Below are 26,052 nucleotides of genomic sequence, written 5' to 3'. Positions count from 1 at the left end.
ATTGGTGGGGCGCCGCCAAGGGTGGTGACGACAGTGCAGCCGGCGCGAAATCTTGGGTCCCGTTCGCGCAGTCTAGGAGTACGACCAACCTAGTGCACCCCAGAATTTCACGTGCGTCCGAAGCAGCGGCCTTTCTCCGGTAACCTCCCGCGTCCGAAGCAGCGGCCTTTCTCCGGTAACCTCCCGCGTCCGAAGCAGCGGCCTTTCTCCGGTAACCTCCCGCGTCCGAAGCAGCGGCCTTTCTCCGGCATCCTCACGCCGGCGGGGAGGGTGCGGCGGGGAGCACGGCGGGGCGTGGGAAGCCGAAAGCGGGCGCAGCACTAGCCTGTCCTTTTTGTCGCGCAGGTACTCCGAGCACTATGTCGTCCCCAGCGTCTACGCCGAGCAGCCGAGGTAGCCGGCGCAGTAGGGCCATGCCGGTGCAGACACGTAAGTTCTCCCTCGAGTCCGCCCCGCCACACAACGCCCCTCCGTCCAGCTTCCGTCTCCTCTTTTGGCCTTTTCCCGCCGCCGCTGAGAGACTGATTGATCTGTGTGCAGGGCCTCGGGACGTTGTCTCCAACGTGGGAAGGAGTAAGATGTCATGCAGACAGTGAGCCTTTGCTATGCCTTGCCCGTTCTAGTGTGCAGAGACTTTCTTGTGGGAGAGAAAGCGCTGGACGCGTATTTCCACTCTTGCCAGGCAGTTTCTAAATTTTGGTAGTTAAACACGTCCGTACTCGTTTGCCCGCTTTGTTTGGTTTGTATTTGTTCAGTAATGATTCAGACTGTCCCAAGAGAAAGACAAATTCAGGAGACCAACCATGAAAATTGATGGCCATCTTTTATGTTTTGTATGTCACAAGCTCGAAGTGAGGATCCCAGGTCATCTCCATCTCAGAGACGTACGGGTGAGGATTCTACCTCTACTGGAGAGCTGCAGCCGATGCCGACCTCGCCTGGAGTTGACCTACAGACATCTGCAGCGCAGAACACATTATTTTCCAGCCCTCCTCAGATACATTCAAGTGTGTTTCTGAACATCTGAGTTATACCATAGCTCATATACAAGTGATGAGTCAGCTTGTCAGATTTTCTAGTTAAGTGGTAGTTCATGTAACTGTGCATGAGCTAATATGTTCACCAGGAGTACAGAAGTAGTACATGTTAGGGCTTAGTAAACAGAAAGAAACTTGGTGCTTTTACTAGTCCTCAGAATCTTCACCACCAGAGGTTATAATAAACATTCAGTTTGCTACTGCATTTACATGACTTAGATCAACAGGTAACATACTATAGTTTCAGGTTTGTTATGCTACCAGAATTTCGTTGTAAACTTTAATATTTTGTTTTTATAGCTATTCCTCTTGACTTTGACGTTAGTTCACCACTGACATATGGCACTCCCAGCTCTCGCGTAGAGGGAACCCCAAGGAGTTGTGTTAGGGGCACACCTGTGAGGCAGAGGCCTGACCTAGGGTCTGCGCGGAAGGGCCTGCAGGTGGATTTGCAGTCTGAAGAGGTGAGTACACAGTACACTTTTTTGATGCTTTATGTTGAAGACATAAAATAGGTAATTTCCCATTAACATGGTTCTGTCATACTTTTCTGTGTAGCCAGCAGCAGAAGATATAGGGGCGAGTGAGCAGTCTTCAGGCCAGAAACTTGTGATTTGGGGAACAGATGTAAATGTGACAACATGCAAAGAAAATTTTCAGGTGAGCTTTATGTGTTCAAATTTATATCGTTAGAACTGAAAATGCTGGAAGTGTTTATAACGTATATCTAATTGGCCATAATACTTAGGAGTAGATTTTTATATGGCTTAGGATATTTTTCTAGGTTTTAGTAGTGACATACTGTTTTCAAATACTGTCATGGTCGTGACTTTGTATTTTGAACAGTTGCTTATTTCTAAATGCATTAAGCTTAATATATTTCTCTCTACATCAAGAAATTTCTTCAGCGTTTTATTGACCCTCTGGCTAAAGAAGAAGAAAATGTTGGCATAGATATTACTGAACCTCTATACATGCAACGACTTGGGGAGGTAATCATATATTCTTACATGTAAATTCAAGTTATGCATTTTAAAACAATTAGAATATAACTTGTTTCTTTTATCTTACAGATTAATGTTATTGGGGAGCCATTTTTAAATGTAAACTGTGAACACATAAAATCATTTGACAAAAATCTATACAGACAGCTCATCTGCTACCCACAGGTAAGAACCTGTCTTTGACCTTGTTGAATAACAGTAAACATCTAGAGCACCTGAAGAGACTTTGGATAGCAAAATTTTCTTGGCGATTAACAGAGGAAATTTGCTTCCGAAGCAAAAAATAACTTTCAGAAAACCATGTTTAATCTCTTTTAAGATAAGCATTTTTTTTCACACTAACATTTCTGAAATTGAGATGTATATTACTGTCAATGACACGTCATAGTTTAATGGCAGTGTTTCTTAATAGTATATAAAGTAATGGCAAATCTTCTTGGGTTTGATGAAGTAAATTATCTTAAGTAGAAATACTTTATAAATATATCATAAACTTGTGCCATCTGTAACATTATATTAAACGTACTGTGGTCTTCTTCAAGGCTTAAAGTCGGATTTTATTAATGATGTATCAGCTATGTTGATTCCAGCTGTAGACTTTGGAAGAAGGAGCACTTGGTTTTAAATCTTGACATTTCTGTTTAATTGCTATGTAACCTGTGTCAAGTTGCTTAGCTCCACAGAGGCTGTTTCCTTGTCTGCAGAATGGGGAACAAGTATTAACAAATTGAATAATTATGATTTAATCCATTTTGGTCTCATTTCATTGTGGAGAAAAGGTAAAACATGAAAGTATGTGCTTCAACTCCTTTCTGTTACTAATTAAAAGCCTAAAATATGCTGAAACATAGTGAAGGCGTTTTCATACATTATAATCACATTTAACCCTAATGAGAGCACACAGAAGATAAGATAGTTCGGTGTGCCAAAGGTGTGTAAATGGCATGTGTGATTATTTAGGGTGATGTTTTTAGCTTATGCCATGTATTTTTGCCTTTACAATTTAGTAATGTAAAATGCTTTATTTATATATAACTCTAAGGTAGAAATAGAAACACAGCTTAGCATCCTTATTCATTTATACAGGAGGTTATTCCAACTTTTGACATGGCTGTCAATGAGATCTTCTTTGACCGTTACCCTGACTCAATCTTAGAACACCAGATTCAAGTAAGACCATTCAATGCATTGAAGACTAAGAATATGAGAAACCTGAATCCAGAAGGTAATATTTTTAATAGCAGGAAAATACCTTACATGAAAGTAAAATCTTCTTTCATCAAAGACCTTTAAAAAAAATTGGTGATATTGGTGGTGATGGATTAGAAATTGACAAAATAGCAGCTTCAGTTACCCTATACTATTATGAACCATGAACCAAACATACCTTTTTTTTAACTGAAATTATATAAAAGATTTTGTAACTATTGACAATTCTCTATCTTAAGGTGAATTTATCCAAATACAATAATTTTACAGTTATTAAGTAGGCACTTTCTCCACTGTAGAAAACATATATGATCCCTTCTCTGGAGTTTAAGAAAAATACTTGGGAAAGGGAATAAAAGAAGAGATAGAAGAACTGAAGAACAGTGCAGGAGATGTCTCAGTCCAGGAAGAGAAGGAGAGCGCTGGGCCCAAGTGGGAAGAGTTCATGGTGAAATAGAAATTGGGGTTGCAGTAAGGATTTGGAAAGCAGACATGAAGGAATTCTCTCTAGACAGCAGAAAAAAGATATAGCTAGAAACAAGGGAGCAAAACAGCTGTGGGTGGGCAATAAAGTGATTGCTGAAGCAGGGAGTTGGGTTGTACTGTTTCCATGGAGGCTGGAAAGCCTAGGTTCTAATGAACTTTGAAGTCCAACTTAATCTAGATATTTTATTCTAGTCAATAGGGACCACTGAGAAAGATTTGCCACTCTTGAGAAGTTCATGATAGGTCTGGTGTGCAAAATATGTTGAGGTTCAGTTAGGAAACTTAGCAATAGCTCAAATATGAGCAGCAGGGTCCTAAGCTAGACAGTGGTCATAGGAGTAAAAAAATAGGACAAACATGATATTTGTCTTGTATGAAAATTGAAGTATGAAAGCTACTGAAAATTAATGAATACCGCTGTAGAAAAATGCATAAAAGACGAGATTTCAGTAAAAGAAAGTAAGATGAGCAAGTGTTTGACTTTACTATTTATTAAATAAGTGTAATTTTTATTTTTCTCTTATGAAATTGTCTCCTGACATCTCTATGATAGTGATTTCTGGTGGGGACACTGGAAGAGGTAGAGCTGTTTAAGAGTGAGTGTTGCATTTAAGTTTTCAGAGTCAGGGGTATTTTACACAAAGAATTCCAGAGTAAGATTAGAGATTACTAATTGCGAGGTACTCAACTGATTTCAACACGTTTTAGCTTTTACATTTATTTTTGTAACTTATTACAAAAGTTACATTTTAAGTAAAGTATTAGTGAGGAAAAGCAAAGAAAAGTCATGGGAGGACAGGATCAGAGGAAAGGCCTCTTGAATCAGCAGTAAGTACTTAGAGGATGGGAAGATCTGCAAGGTTGGCAAAACTAGAGGGCATGTTTTGTTGACTACACATAACAGTGTAACTCATTTAGAACCAGCAGTGGAATTAGTTGGGGGAAAAGCTGTCATGGGAGGACCATAAGCGGAGTATAAAATAATCTATATAGGGCCTTTCTTGTATAGATAGTGGTGATTGGCTAAGTTATATAGTGCCTCTATGTCAGATACTATTCTTAATAGACTTGATGTATGCTTACTCTTAATTCTCAACAACTCTGAGGTATGTACTGTCATTACTCCCATTCTATAGATGAGATAGAGAGAGGCTAAGGTTACCCCCAAGGTCACACAGGTACTTAATCCAGGCTGTGTGGCTCTAGAGCCCATGCTTTTCACATACAGTGAAATAGCAGGACTTGTGTATGGCACAGTGAGTTAGATGGAAGGTCATAGCACAAAGTAGACAAAAGCATACAGTTTTCGATCCAAAACAAGAAAGTGGAGCCAGGCAAGAGGCAGAAAAAAAAGATGATGGCGGGATGCCTGTTGGTCAGGGAGCCCTGAGGAAGAAAGAGTCAGAGGTACATTGGGGTTGAGAGGAAGACTGACTAGACACATAAAGGGCACTGTTGGCCAGACCTGAAGTAGTACCCAATGAGACGTACCCTAGTCACAGCGCCTACCTGTGACCCCAACCATCCCCAGGTATTTCTGGTCCTCCAGGTAAGGTCTTTCTGGGCTTGACAGCAGACCCAGACCTGCCCTGGCAGGAATCCAGCTCTGGGAGATACCACATCTGGCTGGGCCATGGACAGTGGCTAACGGACAAGCTGACCTCTCTCTCCCTCTTGCAGACATTGATCAACTCATCGCCATCAGTGGCATGGTAATCAGGACATCCCAGCTGATTCCAGAAATGCAGGAGGCCTTCTTCCAGTGCCAGGTGTGCGCCTACACAGTGCGGGTAGAGATGGACCGCGGCCGCATTGCTGAACCCTGCGTGTGCAAGCGCTGCCACACCACCCATAGCATGGCACTGATCCACAACCGCTCTGTGTTTTCCGACAAGCAGATGGTATGTGACCTTCCTGGGTGTCCTTGGTGGCCTGCCCTTTGGCATATTTTACCTTTATTCTGCCTGTATCTGGATCCTCAAAAAGCCATGTGTAACTTGTCCACTTGTGAAGCCCTAAAACCTTGCTTTCTAAATGGCATTCAACTGCTTCATCCCTTCTCTGATAGTGTAGTTTTTGTTAGAGGGTTGGGGACTGGATGCTTGGAGCACTCTTAAGCCTTCAGCTTTGGTATGGCAGTGTCCCTATTTTATTGCCAGTGAGCCACCAGTTCATTAGTATATACTCCATATTCTCATGGCCTACAGTATTCCATAAAGAGATAGCATGTATTCTTCTATTATAAATATTTTAAGTTTAATGTCATTTATAAGTTAACAGATCAAATTAGCCTCTTTGGTTTATTAAATTTAACATGAAGTGTTTCTATGGGAAATATTTAAGATTGTAAATTTTTTTTAGTATGCCAGAAAAGAGTATATAAAATACTTAAGATCAATAAAAACTATTTGGTTGAATCCTGCCATTTTGCAACTGTTCCACTGGTAAAGAATGGGTTGAGAAATTTTTCTAAAGTTTTTCTCACAAATACTGCATAGGTAGTTTGATTTTTTATCTCTTTAATCATGAAATTTTTAAGATGAAGTTATTAAAGTAACAAGTAGGGAAAGGCAGAAAAATCATTTACTGTGATTGTAATGGTGTAAAAGTATGCATAAGGACTTTTATTGTACAATGGTTAAACAACTTTTTTAGTGTTAAGGAGAGAGAATGTTCAAAATTCTATAAAAGATAATTTCCGTAATTTATTATGGGTCAATAAGAGAAACACTAGCAAATGTGAATGTGTAACTTAATTACTAACCAAATAATTGAAAAAATTAAGATGTGAATTTTCATCTAATATTGGTATAAATTATTGGAACAAATGTACCTGAGCATGGTGTTAAGAGCTGGAGATACAAAGGTGGAATCCCTCCTCCCAAGGAACTTGCAGTATAGTATTCTTTGAATGCTTCAGAGACTCCCAAACTGACTTAGAATAAAACTTAATATCTTAGAGTAATCTCCAAGCCTACTGTGTCCCATCATCACCCACAACACACCTTTTTTTACCCATGGACCTTGCTGACATTGTTTCAACTATTTATTCAAGGTTTATCAGCCAAGCTCAAGCCTGATGCAGGACCTTTACTTTTGCTGTTCTTTTCATTGAGAACACATGCTTCCTCCCTAACATCCTTGGACCTTGACTTCGAGGTCACCTGATTTGAGAATGGCTTCCCTAACCTTGCTTTATGAAAAGCATCTCTTCTATTCCCACTGTCTGTGCTCTTTACTCTTTTGTCTGTTGCATTTGTTACTGTCAGATCTGATACATTCTCACTTGTGTGTTTATGTATTATCTGTCCCCCCCTCTACTCTGAGGGAAGAGACTTTGTTCATTGCAGCCTCCAACATCTAGAACAGTGCCCAGTAGGGGTTGGTAGATGAGTAGATATAATTAGATAAACAGGCAAGTATTTGTGAGGTGCATGCAATAACTAGGAGAGATGCACAGAAGTCCTTAACCATAAACCTGAGAAGTATGTGCTTTTCACCTAGGAAATTACTAAAAGTAACTTCTCAAAAAAATAATTTGAAATGTCGACAAACAGTTAAGCTAAGAGATACCCACTACAGCTTTAAAATGGCAAAAAAAAAAAAAAAAAATAGTGACCTAAATCACTTCCCCTCTCCCTCAGGGGAATGTTTAAATAAATAACCTCACAAAAAGCATGTTCATGTCATATTTTTTAAAAACTATTAATTGGAGATTATAATAATAATGTTTTAAAAAAGATGCTAGGCATCAAAAATATTTCTAAGTGGTACAAAGACTTGCAATTTTTTCCCATTATGCTTTCTTCATTTCCTGAGTTCTCTGTTTTTCACTGTTCTTTCAGATCAAACTTCAAGAGTCTCCTGAAGATATGCCCGCTGGTCAGACGCCTCACACTGTCATCCTTTTTGCTCACAATGATCTTGTTGACAAGGTTCAACCTGGGGACAGAGTAAATGTTACTGGTAAGAATGTAGGTTTGTTAATGCAATAAGTTCTATCTTTTAATGGCACTTTTTAGTCCTTTGGCTTGATCATGAATTTATTGGCATAGGGCTTGGTCCTTCCTTCAGCTGTCATTCAGGTCTTTAGAAGGTGGAGCATACTGCTTTAATTGCCTTCTTTTTAACCTAGCAGGACAGAATGTTACAATGCATTGTCCTTGCAAGTCTCTTTCTTGCTATGTCAGTGTCCCGAAGCTATGTGTGTATCTTGACTTCATAGTGTTGGTACCTTGAGAAAACAGCTTTGGACAAGGCTGGAATTGGCAAGATTTGAGCTCTGCAAGCAGCTCCAGAAAGTCATGCTTACCAACTCTGGAATTTTAAAGAATTTTCTACTTATTTCCTAATTGCAGCTAAGGGTTAAAATTTATTATAGGAAAGAAGAGATCAGAGCACCTTGCTTCCATGCCAGGAGTTACATTATGGTGCTTTTAGAGATGAGGAAGCTGAGATTCAGAGAAGTATAGGTCAGCAGCTGAGATTCTACAGTAATTTCTGGGCCTTGGGCTCATTTTCTCTTACTGCCAAGAGAGTGCTCCTTCCACATGAATATGCCAGTGTTTCTTTCAACACTTCATAGTAGTACGGACACTTGGTTTTGTTGGGATGGGGGTGGTGGTTTATGGCAGACATAGTTTTTTTTTAATATTTTTTTATTTTTCAATTATGGTTGGCATACAATATATTAGTTTCAGGTGTACAGCCTAGTGATTAGAGAGCTTTATAACTCACAAAGTGATCACCCCGGTAAATCTAGTACTCCTCTTCCCCCTTACATATTTATTACAACATCATTGACTATGTTCCTTATACTATATTTTATATCTCAATGACTATTTTGTAACTGCCCATTTGTACTTCTTAATCTCTTTGTCCTTTTTCACCCATTTCCCCCCAACCTTCCTTGCCATCTGGTGGTGATTCGAAATATTCTCTTTATCTATGAGTTTGTTTTCATTTTTGTTGTTGTTGCTATCATTGTTTATTTTGTTCTCTAGATTCTACGTGTACATGAAATCATATGGCCTTTCTCTATCTGACTTACTCCATTCAGCACAATAACTTCTAGGTCCATCATGCAATATCTTTCTCTGTCCCTTTACTTTAAGTCTGTGTGTATGTTTTAATCTGAAGTAGGCAGCATATATAAGGATCTTGGTTTTTTACCCATTCAGCCACGCTATCTTTTGATTGGAGCACTTAATTCTTTTTCATTTAAAGTACTTGTTGATAGATATATAGTTATTGCCATTCTTTATTCACATTTTTGATACATGTTTTTTCTTCTTAAAGAAGTCCCTCCAACATTTCTAATACTGGCTTGGTGTGATGAATTCCTTTAAATTTTTCTTGTCTAGGAAGCTCTTTATCTGTCCATCAACTCTAAATGATAGCTTTGCTGGGTAATCTTGGTTGTAGATCCTTGCTTTACATCGCTTTGAATATTTTATACCAAGCCTTTCTGTCTTGCAAAGTTCATTTTGAGAAATCAACTGCCAGTCTTATAGGTGCTCCCTTGTAAGTAACTAACTGATTTTCTCTTGCTGCTTTTAAGATTCTCTTTGTATTTAACCTTTGGCAGTTTAATGATGATGTGTCTTAGTGTAGTCCTCTTTGAGTTCATCTTTTTTTGGTACTCTAAACTTCCTGGGGTTGTATGTCTGTTTCCTTGACCAGGTTAGGGAAGTTTTCTTGCCATATTTCTTCAAATGGGTTTTTACCTTCTGGCTCTCTCTCTCTTCTCCTTCTGGTACCCCTATGATGGTGAATGTTGGTATGTTTGATGTCCTATAAGCTCCTTAAATTATCTTCATTTATTATGGATTCTTTTTTTCTTGTTGCTTTTCTGATTGGGTGTGTTCCACTATCCTATCCTCTATACTGGTAATTTGGTCCTCCTCTTCATCCACTCTGTTGATTCCCTCTAATGTATTCTTCATCTCAGATCTTATATTCTTAATTTCTGACTGGTTCCCTTTTATGTTTTCCATCTCCATTTTTATATTTTCTATTTCTTTATTAAAGTTCTCACTGATTTCATCTACTCTTCCCCTAAATTCATTGAGCATCCTTACAGCCAGTGTTTTGAACTCTGCATCTGTAAATTGTTTGCCTCCACTTTGTTTAGATCTTTTTCTAGAGCTCTGTTCTGTTCTTTCATGTGGGACATGCTTCTTTGTCTCCCCATTTTGGCTGCCTTTCTGTGTCTGTTTCTATATACTAAGTAAAGCTCCTTAGTCTCCTAGTCTCAGTAGCGTGGCTTTGTGTAGTAGGTGTCCTGTGGGGCCCAGTGGCACAGTCCTTATAGAAGTCCAGCTGCAAACCAAGTTTAGCCCCAGCCTATACCCCTCCAGGGCCACCTGGTAAGAGTTGGCAAGCAATCCACAGACAGCTGCCACCATACTGTGTTTACAGTTGCGTGAACTTACAGTTGCTTTACGAGGTCACACCAGAAACCGAGACCAGCTGCCACAAGTGCAGGGCTTGGAGCTGCTCAGCAAGGGGCACAGGGCACTCAGAGGACACCACTAAATACTTGAGTAGGGCCACAAGTTGGGAGGGGCGGAGTTTTAGGGAATCCTCTGGGCAGAGCGACCAGTTATCCAGTTTGATGACATTTCAGCTATGGTGGCGCCTGTGTCTGCATGCTGAGAGTGGGTAGGTCTCAACAAAAGAACAATGGATACTGCGAGCACTTCTGCGCAGGAGAAAGCCTCCCCTACAAACCTCACCCCACAGTGTCCCCCTGTATGTCCCTGGTGCCCCCCAGCAACTCTTCCAGCGCTAGAGCTCATAGCAGTCGAATCACCACGAAAAAGTCACAGTCTCTTTAAGAGAAATGTCTGCACCTGCCGGCTACAGCTGCCATAACCTCTATGATTACCTGGTGTGGGACCGGGCAGCCTCGTATCTCTGCTCCCTTCTCCTGTTCCAAGGTGATTTATTTCTCCCCTAGTTGTAGAACTTTTCTTCATCCATTCCTCAGGTAACTCTGATTGCTGTTTGCTCTGTAGCTTAGTGTGGTGGCAAGAGGAGATATACAAAGCCTCTGCCCTCTACTCCAATCTCTGGGCTGCGGACCAGTACCAGTCCATGGCCTATTAGGAACTGTGCCACACAGCAGGAGGTAAGCAGCAGATGAGCAAATGAAGCTTTATCAGTATTTGCAGCTGCTCCCCAGCACTAGCATCACCGCCTCAGCTCCACCTATTATCAGGCATCAGATTATCATAGGAACACTGATCCCTGGTGCCAAAAAGGTTGGGGCTCTATGCCGTCTTGACTGGTCCTTATGCCCACAGCGTAGTTTTATTGAGGGGAGTGTGGGAATTGAGTTCAAAGAGTAGCTAAGGCTCCTGAGGCAGTCCATATGTTCCACTCAGTGAGTCAGGACTTTTCATCCTGTGTCGTTCCTAATATGAAGTTTAGTAGTTTTTGCTAGCAGTTTTAAGTTATAAAGATACACGTAGTAGGTAAAAATTTGAAACATTTGTCATCTTTCAAGTTACACAATCCTCGTTCTGCCACTCCATTGCTCTGAAGCCCTTGATGAAGTGTTTAATCCAATATTTTAATTTCCTGAACTGTGAATTGGAACTAATATGATGATACATGTGAATGTGTTTGGGAAGAAGTGATTGTGGAAAGTGCTGTATACATGCAAAATAAGTATTATCAATGCTGATCTGTGAAGAGGAATCATTATAGGTGCCAATAAAGTTAACTAAGCTGCTTTAGGTATAATAGTTATCCATCCCTAATCTATCTTGATATGAAGAATGATGTGTACTCTAATATTGTTACATATAAACTGATTTTTATGTTTTTAAAAAGAATTACATTGACCTTTTAAATAAAAGAACTAATGATCTATAGCGGCATGTTGTAAAAGCTGTGAGGGAGAGATTGAATATTTTCTCAAAAAACAACAGGAAACTGAATTGTCCTGGTATTCAAGGGTTCTAGTTTGAAATTCAAAAAGATTAAACATCAGACATCAGTTTGGGAAATTCTTGTTCTTGGGGAATGGATGAGTTGGTATGTTCGAAGGGTTACTTATTTACCTACCTCTTAATGTTCTTTAGGAAGTAGGGTGTACGGTGGATCTCGATCATTCACCTAGAAATACCTCCCATTACAAACAAAATACAGTCATTTTTCCTTCACCATATCTTCAATCAGTAGATTGTCTTATTGTCTGAAATAATTTGTGAATGATTTTTAAAAGACTTGAGCTTCTTTAGAAAAAACCGCCTGTAGCACCTGGGATTCCTAGGTGGTCTCCCATCCAAGTACTAACAAGATCCAACTCTGCTTAGCTTCCAAGATCAGACGAGATTGGGCACATTCAGGGTGGCATGGCCATAGACAAAAGACTTGAGCTTTTAGGATTTCCTTTCCAAGTTTTTGGTACAGTATTTTAGTAGTACTTTGTTCCAGTAAAATAATTACTAAGCACATTCTGTATAATTTTTTCAAAATTATTTCAATGAACCAAGTATACTATCCATGAGCCAAGCATTGTGCTAGAAGCAAAGTAATTTCATTTAAACCTCAAAATGATTATGTACAATGCGTTTATGCTCATATAAGTGCCCAAGGTCACAGAGCTAACAAGTCGTCACAGATGAGCACAATTTTAGGTCTGCCTTTTTCAGAAACCTATGTTTATTCCAACTTGATCCTATCCCCTTCAGCAGAGAACTTTATGGTGTAAGCCTGAGTCCTCAACTCTAGGACGTCCATGAAAGACATGTGCTTGGAGCTCACCCCCTCCAGTGCCAGCTGTCAGCTCTCAGTGCTGCCTTGTTGTCAGTGCTGGTTTACTGAGCCTTTTAGTAGAAGGTAAAAGTATGTTTTATGGTTGTGCCTTCAGGCATCTATCGAGCTGTGCCTATTCGAGTCAACCCAAGAGTGAGTAATGTCAAGTCTGTCTACAAAACCCACATTGATGTCATTCATTATCGAAAAACTGATGCAAAACGTCTTCATGGCCTTGATGAAGAAGCAGAACAGAAACTTTTTTCAGAGAAGCATGTGGAATTGCTTAAAGAACTTTCCAGAAAACCAGACATTTATGAGAGACTTGCATCAGCCTTGGCTCCAAGCATTTATGAACACGAAGATATAAAGAAGGTAAAAATGGATTTTTAATTTATAATTGGAATCTATAGGTATTTTTTATGGGGTCATAGTGTTTGACCCCATAAAGGTAATAACTGTTGCCTGTTTGGCAGAGCGTGGCACTTATAACCTGACTTGGTTATTGGTGGAGAAGAATCACAGCACCATTGTTCATTTCTTTATCTCTACATCAACCTTACATGTTTATAAACATAAGATTAGGATGTGGTTCCTTAATGTAGCGGTTAGCATGTCTGCTTTACACGCAGAAGGCCCTGGGTTTACACCCCAGTGGAGTCATGGTTCATTGTGTACAGCCATGCCACCCTGAACAAGCCCGATGTCTGATCTCAGGAGCTAAGCAGGGTCGGGCCTGGTTAGTACTTGGATGGGAGACCTCCTAGGAAGACCAGGTGCTGTAGGCATAAAGAATAATAAATGATAAAAATAATAATAATCATAAAAAATAAACAAGAATAGCCACACAGGATTGGAATAGGGATTTACATGGCCACTATTCTGGCATGATGGTGTATGCTTCTGTATAAACTGGTTAGGGATAACTTAAAGCACTATCATATACACTTTTATACCTTTACTTAAATTTCTTAGTTGTAATTTATAAAGTACCTCTAACATTTAAGCTATAAGTTACTCTATAGTAAATGAAAGTTTAGACATGTTTGTTTGTTTAGGGAATCTTGCTTCAACTCTTCGGCGGAACAAGAAAGGATTTTAGTCACACAGGACGGGGCAAATTTCGTGCTGAGATCAACATTCTGCTGTGCGGTGACCCTGGGACCAGCAAGTCCCAGCTGCTGCAGTATGTGTACAATCTGGTCCCCAGGGGGCAGTACACATCCGGGAAGGGCTCCAGTGCTGTTGGCCTCACTGCATATGTAATGAAAGACCCTGAAACGAGGCAGCTTGTCCTGCAGACTGGTGCCCTTGTCCTCAGTGACAATGGTATCTGCTGTATTGATGAGTTTGACAAGATGAACGAAAGTACAAGATCAGTACTGCATGAAGTCATGGAGCAGCAGACTCTTTCCATTGCAAAGGTGAGTCACGTTCTTCATCTAGAAACATGGTCATGTTTAAAATGTGTGGACATTTGAATTAAAGCATCTGTGGAACTATGCAGTTACCTTGGTTCTAAACTTTGGGAAACTGGTAAATACTTTTCCTATTAGATTTCAGCTAAATCTGAGTATTTTCTACAGCAGGGAAAACCCCCAGGCCACGGACCGGTACCGGTCCATGGCCTGTTAGGAACTGGGGCTCACCACAAGAGGTAAGCAGCTTGCAAGTGAGCAAAGCTTCATCTGTGTTTGTAGCTGCTCCCCAGCATTAGCATTACTGCCTCAGCTCCACCTCAGATCATCATGCATTAGATTCTTATAGGAGCACAGGTCCCTGGTGCCAAAAAGGTTGGGGACCACTGTTCTACAGGATCCTCTTTCATCTTTTTTGCTGTGCTAACCCACTAATGTGTGGTTTTCACAGAACTTGAGTTTGTCCTAAATCTCATGCAAGGAGTTTAGTTTCTTAAAAAGACATAGAATATACGTTTATATAAAACTCAGTCCTCGACATGAATCCAAGGACAGAATATTGTCCCAGGTGGAACTGCCGAAGTCACCTTTAGGAGGTAATATGGCTCTTGGTGACATTAGAGACATGGCAGAAGCCATACTCAGTGACCATGGGTCACATAGTTCCTGCCAGCATCAGGGTGAGGCTTCTAACTGCACTGTTCTCTTTGGTAGGCTGGGATTATTTGTCAACTCAATGCACGCACCTCTATCTTGGCAGCAGCGAATCCCATCGAGTCTCAATGGAATCCTAAAAAAACTACTATTGAAAATATCCAGCTGCCTCACACATTATTATCAAGGTATGAAAACGTATTTTTGTAAAATAGACATTCTTTGCTCATTTGTAGAATTCTCAGAGTGAGATTAAGAAAAGGAAATACTAATATTCAGCAACTGTTAATATCAAATTCTTCACTCTAACACAAAAGTTTTCAAATTTGGTTGGTCGAGTTTTTATGGCAAGGACCGTGTTTCTCTGCTCAGCTATGGGTAGCACCTTAACGTACATTTTGTTTTCTTTTTGTTTTGTTTTTTTGTTTTGTTTTGTTTGTTTTTGAAACAATTAGAACATTTCACCTTGACATTTTTTTCTGAAGCATGTCCCTCAGTACTCTTATCTCAGTCTTAAAGCCACTATTGAGAACCAACCACTATCCTCTGTTCTATAGAGTATATCTTCACATGGTGGATATGGTTCTGAAAAATTAAATTTGTTAAAGTGGAATCATATAATCCAGTTTATTGACCTCCTCCAAATATTGATGTATTTCATAAAATTATTTTAGACTGATTATTTTTTTAATGAAATCCTCCCCCCCCCACCCCCCAAAAAAAACAAACAGCTGAATGTACTTTTATATCTTCTTGTCTTCAAAATTATAATAACATTTCCTTCGGGGAAGTCTTAATTCTTTGACTCAACGTTTGGTAACCAGCTGTTTTCTGGGCAGACCTAAGGGCCAAGAAAGCGCACATCTGCTGGAGACAGAGTGGGGTGAATTGGATTGATCCGAAGGCTCTGTAGGCGATCTGGACAGAAGAAGCTTATTCTCCCTCAGCAGCCCTGACTAAGCATGTGCCTAGGTGGCCCAAAAGCAATTTTTAAATTGTTTGTAGGTATGTTAGTGTCTCAATTAGGAAAACAGTGTTTTTGCAATATTTTCTCAGGTTTGATTTGATCTTCCTCATGCTGGACCCTCAAGACGAAGCCTACGACAGGCGTCTGGCTCACCACCTCGTCGCTCTATACTACCAGAGTGAGGAGCAAGTGGAGGAGGAGTTCATGGACATGGCAGTCCTAAAGGACTACATTGCTTATGCACACAGCATGGTCATGCCCCGGCTGAGCCAGGAAGCCAGCCAAGCTCTCATTGAGGTAACACACGTTCGTGTTTAAAGCCTGAAAAACTGTTTTGCTGAGCTTCTAGCCGAAAGCCTTAATGTAACTAGCCAATCATTCTCTTAAAACAGTCCTTATTTTAAGAAGAACATACTATTTTCTATAACTACTTTTTCCTCCTCTGTTGCAAAATTGACTTTTCCAAATGTGAAAAGGGGGAAAGGATTCATTTCTATAGGTTGTACACACTTTTTATATTTTTTTTTTCTAATTCATTTATTTTAATTAGTTTGAAGTATACAGTACATTGGTTAGACATCTATATAATTAGTAAAAATATCCCCCAATTACTCCCTCCCTCCCCTGACCCTCCTCCTAGCCAGCGAATTAATGCTAACTACATTCCTATGCCGTGCTCCTCATCCCTGTGACCATCCATCAACTACTAATTTGTACCTTTTTAACCTTTCACCTAATTCTCCCAGCCCCCCAAACCTCTCTCCCCTCTGTCCTTCACCAAATTGTCCACTATTTGTGTCTGTTTTTGATTAGTTTGTTCTTTTTATTTCTTAAATTCTGCATATAAGTGAAATCATATAGTGTTTATCTTTCTCTGTCTGACTTAAATACTTTCTAGGTCTATCAAAGCAATATCTTTTCCAGCCCCTTCCTTTCAGTCTGTGTGTGTCTTTTAATCTGAAGTGAGTCTCTTATAGGCAGCATGTTAGAGGTCATGTTTTCCTATCCATTCATCCACTCTATCTTTTAGTTGGAGTACTTAGTTCTTTTCCATTTGAGATACTTATTGATAGGAATGTGGTTGTTACCATTCTTTACTCCTGTTTTTGATACATGTTTTTTCCTCTTAAGGAAGTCCCTCCAACATTTTCTGTAATACTGGCTTGGTGGCGATAAATTCCTTCAGCTTATTTTTGTCTGGGAAGTTCTTTACCTGTCCTTCAACTCTAAATGATAGCTTTGCTGGATCAAGTAATCTTGGTTGTAGATCCCAGGTTTTCATCACATCGAATATTTTGTGCTAAGCCCTGCATAGTTTCTCTTGAGAAATCAGCTGCCAGCCTTATGGTGTTCCCTTATAGGTAACTATCTGCTTTTTTCTTGCTGCTTTTAATCTTCTTTCTTTGTATTTAACCTTTAGCATCTTAATTATGACGTGTCTTGTTGTGGGCCTCTTTGGATCCCTGGTTTTTGGGATTCTCTGAGTTCATGGGGTTTTGCGTCCATTTCCTTCACGAGGTTAGGGAAGTTTTCCATCATTATTTCTTCAAACAGCTATTCAGCATCTTGTTTTCTTTTAGGTATGCCGATCAGGTGAATATTTTGACCCTTAATAGTGTCCCATATTCTCCTTAAATTATTTTTATAGTCTTGCCATCTTTTTTCTTGCCATTCTGATTGTTTGTCCTTGGCTTTCCCATCCTCTAGATAGGTCTTTTGATCCTTTTCTTTATTCACTTTGTTTATTCCTTTGTTTATTCCATTTAATATACTTCTCATCTCAGATAATGTGTTCTTCAGACTGGTTCCCTTTTATAATTTCATTTCCATTTTTATGTTTTTAGCTCTTTTTGAAGTTCTCACTGAAATTATCTACTCTTCTCAAAAGTTCATTGAGCATCTTTATAGCCAGTGTTTTGAACTCTGCATCTGTTAGATTGCTTGACTCCATTATATCTGAATCTCTGTTCTGTTCTCTCATATGGCTTCTGCTTCATTGTCTTCCCATTTTGTCTGCCTTTCCTTGTCTATTTCTGTGTACTAAGCAAAGTCTCCCGGTTTTCTTATTGTGGATTTGTGAAGTAGGTGTCCAGTGGCACAGTCCTGAGAGGGGTTCATCTGCAGGCCAAATTTAGCCCAAGCCTCTGCCCCTCCGGGGACACCTGTTAAGATTCAGCAAGCAATCCACAGATCCTGTGCTCATAGTTGCCTCAAGAGGCCACACCAGAAACCAAGGCCAGCTGCCTCCAGTGTGAGTCTAGGCGCTGCTCAGCAAGGAGTACCTGACTCTCTGAGGATATACCTGGATGTGGCTTGAGTGGGGCCACGAGCCGGGAGAGGCAGGGTTTCGAGGAATCCTCTGGGCAGAGCAACCTCTGCTATCCAGTTTGATGACGACTCAGCTATGGTGTTCCTGTGTCTGCTCACTGGGAGTGGGGAGGGCTCAACAGGGAACAATGGATACCGCCAGCACTTCTGTACAGAGTGATTCTCCCTGCAAGTCCCTGGTGCCCCCTGCGTGCAGCTGAATCGGCACTGGTGCTCAGAGCAAGCAGGTCCGTCACCGTGAAAATCCCCTCGCAGACGTGGCCCCTTTAAGAGGAGTCTGCTGTTACCGCTGCCTCTGTCCCACTCAGTAGCTCAAGACTGGGCAGCGTCACATCCTCGCCCTGTCCTACCTTCTGCCGTTGCTGGGTAATTTCTTGGATTTCTCCCTAGTTGTATGGCTTGTTCATCTAGATCCCAGGCGACTTTTCCTTGCTGCTTGCTCCTTGTTTCTGTCACAACTCTGATTTGGTCGCCAGAGGGGTGAACAGAGCCTTTTTGTCTACGCCATTTTTTCCCTCCCCCCACACTTTTTATATTTCAATACTTATAAGCATAGTGAATTTAAGATCAGAAATACAGGTGATGCTACTTGGTAACTCTGTAACTCTGGACAAGTCATCCAGTTTCTCTTAGCTTCCATTTGCTTATTACTAAAAAATAAAATGAATTAAAAGTACTTTATGTTCACTTTTTCAGTATCTTTTTACATGGACAGCAGTGCATGACGACATATGCTAGGTTATTTAAACCTTGTGTTAGGAAGGTTTCCTGATGTTTTGATAGGCTTTGCATCCTAATGAAGCTCCCAAGAATGCTTTCAAATGAAAGTTACAAATGATATGTAATTTTCCATTTGTATCATTCTTGAGGATGCTCAGAAAGAAATAAAACTATATCACCTGTTTATAAGTTTAATACAGTTTACCTACTCCTTTGGGTGCCTTGTTAAATGGATCTTTAGCAAGTGTATAAACAAGAGTCAGTGCTAGAGGACTTTTTTCAGACAGACTCCCTGATTAGAGGCCTCTGCTCTAATTGCACCCTACCCCTCCACCCCAACACACCATGTCCTCTGAGTGCCATCTTCACTGCCCATTCCCATTTTCCATTCTTCAGAGCTGCCTCAGACACCACCTGATGAAGGCGAGGCACAAAACTTGATCTCACTTTTAATTCTCCGCAGTACCTATACGTGGCAGCCACGCAGGAGTTCCACTTATGTAATGGAATCCTAAATGTTCAGCCACAGAACTAAGGTTATAATAGTTACCAAAGAATTTTGTTTTTTTTTCCTGTTTACATTAGGCTTATGTAGACATGAGGAAGATTGGTAGTAGCCGAGGAATGGTTTCTGCATACCCGCGACAGCTGGAGTCTTTGATTCGCTTATCAGAAGCCCACGCTAAAGTACGATTTTCAAACAAAGTTGAAGCAGTTGATGTTGAAGAGGCAAAACGCCTGCATCGGGAGGCTCTGAAGCAGTCTGCCACTGACCCCAGGACAGGCATCGTGGACATATCTATTCTTACTACAGGTTTGTTATTTGTGCTAAACATAAGAACTCATGAAAATTATTTAATATATGACTAATTAATATTTCACATTTAAGCTAATTATTCAGTCATTTGAAGCAGAGGTACTTAACCTTTTTTGGATCAGAGCCCCTTTGAGATTCTGATAAAAGTTGTGAGAAAAATACATGCTAACTTCTGAGAAAAATATATACTAGTATACGCACGGTGTTGTATCTAATTTCAAAGAGATTCTATTTCTTCTGCTCTCTAGGTACCCATGTTATCCCATTTTAAAGAATTAATTCATTTCTTAATGAGTAGTGAATGACTCTGCTAATTAGATTATGTATACTATGTTTCAGTAGAAAGTAGCAGCTATTGGCTTATAGAAAATTGGAAACAGCAGAGAATTGAGAGCTCATGATTTTGAATGTATTTTAGCATTTAGCTACTGACGCCTGACCTTGATAGAAATATGAAACATTTCACTTCTTGTAGCAGAAATATTTTTATTAATTTTTTTAAAATCAGGAATGAGTGCCACCTCTCGTAAACGGAAAGAAGAGTTAGCTGAAGCGCTGAAAAAACTTATTTTATCTAAAGGCAAAACACCAGCTCTAAAATACCAGCAACTTTTTGAAGATATTCGAGGACAATCCGACATAGTAAGTGTTTACATGTATTTTTTTGTGTGATAGTTTTTTTCCTTAATACTTTAAAGTTTTTTTCTTATTTTTCCCTTTATTGTTTAAGTAATAAGTGTAGGTAACAATAAAGAAAGTAAGATCACCCATACACCCATCATCAAGAAATAATCACTAATAAAATTTTATTATACTCCTTTTGTGGGTTTTCTATGTGTATTTGTACACATGTGATTTTTAAAAATTGGAAATAGTCAATTATATTTATACTGTTTTGTGACTTGCTGCTTCTTTTCTTTTTAATTAATGGTTAAATTAATACTATTAACATTATCTGATGGTAAATAGACTTCATGACATTCATAAAAGTTGGGTAACATTCTGTTGCATCCATATTCCATCATTACTTAACCAGTTGGACATACAGGATGTTTACAGTTTTTTCTATTATAATGTTACAAATACACATCTTAATTTAGAAACATCACATTTATTTGTTATGTTTTGGGGATGAAATATTCAGATGCCCTTTTGTGAATAAGTTGAGTTGTTCAGTGAAAACTCTGATGGCCAAACCATCTCTTTGCCTGTTATAGTGCCCCTTCACTGATGTATTGTCTGGCTGCACTGGCACAGCAGGGGCAAAGTTGAGTAGTTGTGACAGACGCCAAGCCTATAGTGTTTATCATCTGGCCCTTTACAGGAAAAGTTTGCCACTCCTAAGTTAGACCATAAGAAATGTATATACAGCCACCAAAAAGGGAAGAGACTGATGATTTCAGATTCTTTAACACTGAAATCATTGTATCTCTTAACAGGTAAGAGAGTGCTTGACATGTAAAATATTTGTTTTCCTCCTCTTCCCTTCTCAAAGGCAATTACCAAAGATATGTTTGAAGAAGCATTGCATGCCTTGGCTGATGATGACTTCTTGACAGTAACTGGAAAAACTGTTCGTTTGCTCTAAAGTTCTTGTGAGCCGTGCTGTATTCTGCTTGACTGCACTTGCTTTCATACATGTATGGCATATGGGCCACAAAGCAACCACCGTTGACACTACTGGAAATAGATTCTTAAAGTTATTATTTGGTTTCATAAAACTTTTCTAATGTTGGTTCAATTTTTATAGTGAAGTGTGTGTTTTCAGTTTTTGAAACATTTTAAGTAAAAATGCTATGCCAACTTACAAATACACAGTAGATAATATTTTCTTGAAGCATCTTTTCTTTAGCACCAAGACTTTAATATGTGTTTATATGCAGATAGCACATATCATTCTTTTTTGAAGATGGAAGTCTGGGCTGTGCTTTTTGTGCTAGACATTCTAATGGCAATCATATGCTTGAGGTTTTGTAACATGAGGTAAGACTTAGCCAGGGCATACCATTCAGAGTGAGGTAATGAAAGACCAGAGCCTTTCTCCCTGTTACAACTCTCAAGTGTAATTACTTCTAAAGGCTTGTTCTCATGGCTACTATAAGATCAAAAAATAGATGGTCGGAAAGGGTTAGGTTCTAGATTAACTTTTTATCACTTTATCTCTAATATGTAAAACTTTTTCTTAAATAAATAATAGACTAAGTAATACTTGTTTATCTGGCATTTTTAATTAAGATAAAAGCTTTAATACTACATTCATGGAAATTCATGATGGTAAGTACTTGAAATCAAAGAAATAATAGTATAATGAATTTCATTTTATTCAAAAATTATTTCAGTCCTAGCAGTCATAATCTTATAAAACCATCATAATCTGATATCTTGTATGGACATACTACTATAATAATCTCTGAAACATTAACTTAGAGTCAACATTCACTGCTAAAGTATCCATAGAAAATTATATCTAATTGAACGGTTAAATAGCATTAAAATTTTTTTATTGTGTTAAATTGATTGGGGTGACAACAGTTAATAAAATTATATAGGTTTTAAGTGTATAATAATATATATTGCAATATGTGTTTACCACCCAAAGTTAAATTTCTTGGGGTGACAACGGTTAATAAAATTATATAGGTTTTAAGTGTATAATCATATATATTGCAATGTGTGTTTACCACCCAAAGTTAAATTTCTTTCCATCACTATATATTTAACCCCCTTTACCCTTATCTGCCTCTTCCCCTCCCCTCTTCTTTCTGGTAATCACTAAAATATTGTCTGTGTCTATGAGTTTTTATTTGTTTGGCTTGTTTATTTATTGCTTTCAATTTTTTATCCCCTATGTAAGTGAAATCCTATGGTTCTTGAGTTTTTCCAGCTGACTTATTTTGCTTGGCATGATATTCTTAAGATCCATCCATGTTGTCGCAAATGGCTCTATTTTATTTTATGGCTGAGAAGTATTGTATATATGTAGCACATCTTTATCCAGTCATCTATCAAAGAAATACTTCACTTGTTTCCATGACTCGGCCACCTTGAATAATGCTGCAATGAACTTAGTGGTACATAAAATTTTACAAATGAATGTTTTCAAATTGTTTGGGTAGAGGAGAGATTGCTGGGTCATATAATAATTCTTCATTTTTTTTTAACCATTATAGTGACATTGTTTAACAAAATCTGGTAAGTTTCAAGTGTACAGTTCAATAGTCATTTATATTTTGTATTGTGTGTTCACCACCCATGGTTGGGTTTCTTTCTGTCACCATGTATTTGACCCCTTTTACCCCATCAACCTCTCCCTTCCCCTGCCCCCTCTGGTAACCACTAGTCTATTGTCCATATCCAATGAGTGTCTGTTTGTTTGTCATATTTGTTGCTTTTAGGTTCATATCCCACATATAAACAATATGTGGTTTTCAACGTTTTCTGTCTTGCTTATTTCACTTAGCATGATTATCTTGATGTCTATCCATGTTGTCACAAATGGCAGTATTTCATCTCTTATGGCTGAATAATATTCCATTGTATATATGTACCACAGCTTCTTTAGCCAATCATCTATCATAGGACACTTAGGTTGCTTCCATGTCCTGGCCACCGGGAATAATGCTGCTATGCACATTGGTGTGCAAATATCTTTTTGGATATGGGTTTTCAAGTCATTGGGGTAAATACCCAGTAGAGGGATTGCTAGATCCTATGGTAGATCAATTCTTAGTTTTTTGAGGAACCTCCATACTGTTTTCCATAGTGGCTATACCAATTTGCAGTCCCACCAGCAGTATATGAGAGTTCCTTTTTCCCCACAACCTCTCCGACACTTATTTTTTGTCTTTTGGTAATAGCCATTCTAACAAGTATGAAGTGGTAGCTCATTGTGGTTTTGAGTTCCATTTCCCTAATAGCTAGTGAAGTTGAACATCTTTTCACATGTCTGTTGGCCGTTTGTATGTTTTAACATTACATGAAGTCAGCTGGCCAAACTCATTTTTATGAATCATCGTTCTTATCTGTACTGTCCTTGGCAGGTTTGCAAAATGTCATATTTTGAAGGAGGCAGTGGTTTGAGGCATCATGAAAGGATGTAAGGTTGACATCCCACCAAATGGCTATACTCATGAAGTTCCTCAGTGAACTCACCTTGTAGGAGATACTTTTATACGTAATCCTCAGCAGCTCTATATGATTAAGTCTTTTTACAGATAAAGGAAGCAAGAAGTTTCATCTCTTGCCTGACGCAAAAGCAAGAGATTACGCTGGAATGAAAATAGTTGAGTCTTCTGACTCAACAGTTGAGTCTGTTGACTCAGGCTACAGCTTAGGTTTTTAACTGTTCAGTGCTTTTGGACATGCTGCTTATACTTCTAAAATCATGCTGAGAAGATTCCCTGGTGCCTGTCATTTGGTGGGTACTCTAAAATGTTCCATTGATGGTACATTTTAGAGTACCATCCTGGGATGGAAGGCTCTGTATATGTCAATTATGTCCAATTGGTCTAATGTGTCGTTTAAGGATGTTATTTCCTTATTTCCTGTTTGGATGATCTGTCCATGTCCGACAGTGGGGTATTTAGGTCCCCTACTATGATAGTGTTTTGGTCTGTTTCTCCCTTTAGTTCCATAATTGCTTTACATATTTTGAGGCTCCCTGATTGGGATCATAGATATTAATAAGTGTTATGTCTTCTTGGTACATGATTCCTTTTATCATTATGAAGTGTCTCTCAATATCTTTCTTTACCTTTTTTATTTCGAAGTTTATTTAGTCTGATATTAGTCATTGTTATCTCAGTTTGTTTTCTATGTATGCTGAATGTTCATTACTATCTTGCTATAGCAGTTCTCTTATTTAATCTTCTAATGCCCTGTTCTTAGTAAGGGTTGCACTCCTCTGTTTCTATTTGCCTGAAAGTCACTTTACTCCTAATTATGTATTTCTTTTCTTGTTATTTTCTTTTAGGTGTGCTGACCCCCTTCAGAATTTCCTGTAGTGCAGGCCTCATAGTGGAGAATTCCCTCAATTTTTGTATGTCTGGAAAGATCTTAATTTCTCCATCATAGGAGAACTTAGCTGGATACATTATTCTCGGCTGGTAATTCTTTCACTTAATAGTTTAAATATTTGATTTCATTCCTTTCTGGCTCGTCAGGTCTGCGCTGAGAAGTCCAATGATAATCTAATGGGTTTTCCTTTATACGTTACTGTTTTCTTCTCCCTGGCAGCCCTGAGAATTCTATCTTTGTCATTGATTTTTGATAGCTTTAATACAGTGTGTCTTGGTGAAGGCCTTTTGGGGTTGAGATAATTGGGTGTTCTGTTGACTTCTTGAATTCCACATTCCTGCTCATTCCTTAGATTTGGGAAATTCTTGTCCACTATTTGTCTGAAAATGCTTTCTAGTCCCCGCTCTTTTTCCTCACCTTCAGTAATGCCCATTATTATGTTTCCTCTCCTGATGGTATCAGCTAGTTCTTGAATTTCTCTTTCATTATTTTTTATTCTTCAGTTTCTCTCTTCTTCCTTCTGATTTATTTCTAGATTTGCTCTGTCTTCAATATCACTGATCCTTTCCTCCATTTGGTTGACTCTATTTCCCAAACTTGCTATTTTATTTTTCAACTCTTGCAGTGTGTTTTTTATCTCCAGAAGTTCTATTTGGTTCTTTTTGACGGTTTCAATCTCCTTGCTCTGCTCATCTAGCTGTTTTTACAGTTCCTGAAATTGTTGATATGACTCATTTTGGAATTCACTGAGTTTTTTCAGAAGTACCGTCCTGAATTCTCTGTCACTTAAGTCGCATATTTCTGTGTCTGTAAGCTTATTTTCTGGAGATTTTTCTCTTTCTTTCTGAGCTGCCTTGTCACCTCGGTTGTTCATGGTGTTTAATGGACTATTTCTCCACCTGGGCATTAATGGAAGTATATTCTGTTGTTTTTCCAGAAAGACGATTTATTATATAAAGGTGTCTCTTTAGCCCGCTGCAAAGAATGCGCTTTTCTTTTGGTTTCCAGTAGGTGGCATCTAAGCCTCTTGGATCCCTGCTTTATATAAAGCGTAACATCTTTTATTTTCTTGTAGATTTTAATCACACTCACTACTCTCAGTTTCAGTCCCCGTCAGTGTTAGCAACAGTTTCCATAGCATTTGCTCACATTCCCCTGGGGCTCCTCGATGATCAATCTCAGAAGATATGGGGGGAGGGACGCTCTGGGTTGGGGGTTGGGAACTGCAGCTTGGCCTCAGTTTTGCAACTGGGGCTGGTAAAAATCAATTATTTCTCTGCTGTCTCATCCTGCTTCTCTGATTTCTGCCCTGATGACTTAGCCCTGCTGCCAGCTGCATACAGAAGTCCCAGCACTTCCAGGCAGGGCTGATCAGGGAAGTTGCCGCACCTTCACCCCTCTTCCTCCTCCTGCAAGGAGCTCTGGCATCTGCGAGAGGCAGCTTCTTTATTTGTCCCAGCCCACCACCCGGCACCTAGGGTCCTGACCTGTGGTAGCTCTTATGCGTAGATCCCACACTCAGACGTACTGTTGTGCAGTTTGGGTGTTTTTTGTTGAGTTTTAGATGTTCAGCTTACTGTTTCAAGGGGAGAGATCTGAAGATGTCTCTCACTCTGCCATGTTTTCTAGA

The 26,052-nt window shown here is 39.2% G+C and overlaps 1 protein-coding gene and 2 pseudogenes across 4 annotated transcripts; 2 read left to right on the top strand and 1 right to left on the bottom strand.

Moving 5' to 3' along the window:
- On the top strand, positions 1-21,612 carry MCM4 (minichromosome maintenance complex component 4). Of its 4 annotated transcripts, none has more exons than XM_011385369.2 (17): positions 1-139; positions 346-429; positions 846-1,007; positions 1,338-1,501; positions 1,596-1,697; positions 1,934-2,029; positions 2,111-2,206; positions 3,128-3,266; positions 5,417-5,637; positions 7,582-7,702; positions 12,618-12,877; positions 13,561-13,926; positions 14,635-14,762; positions 15,631-15,838; positions 19,175-19,403; positions 19,915-20,048; positions 20,902-21,612. In XM_011385369.2, the coding sequence occupies exons 2-17, from the start codon at positions 360-362 to the stop codon at positions 20,992-20,994; spliced, it is 2,589 nt and encodes an 862-aa protein (XP_011383671.1). In that variant the 5' UTR covers positions 1-139; positions 346-359; the 3' UTR covers positions 20,995-21,612. The 4 variants fall into 4 exon arrangements, with proteins under 4 accessions (XP_011383671.1, XP_023381860.1, XP_011383670.1 ...); XM_023526092.1 differs by having other exon boundaries at positions 27-175; XM_011385368.2 differs by having other exon boundaries at positions 27-211.
- On the bottom strand, positions 11,993-12,111 carry LOC111733943 (annotated as a pseudogene).
- On the top strand, positions 13,175-13,290 carry LOC111733947 (annotated as a pseudogene).
- Positions 21,613-26,052: the final 4,440 nt, after the last annotated feature.

Source organism: Pteropus vampyrus, unplaced genomic scaffold (assembly GCF_000151845.1).
Source record: "Pteropus vampyrus isolate Shadow unplaced genomic scaffold, Pvam_2.0 Scaffold702, whole genome shotgun sequence".
In the NCBI taxonomy this organism is placed as follows: Eukaryota; Metazoa; Chordata; class Mammalia; order Chiroptera; family Pteropodidae; genus Pteropus; species Pteropus vampyrus.
Note: the sequence above shows the minus strand (reverse complement) of the source record. Positions and strands in the feature narration are given on the sequence as shown.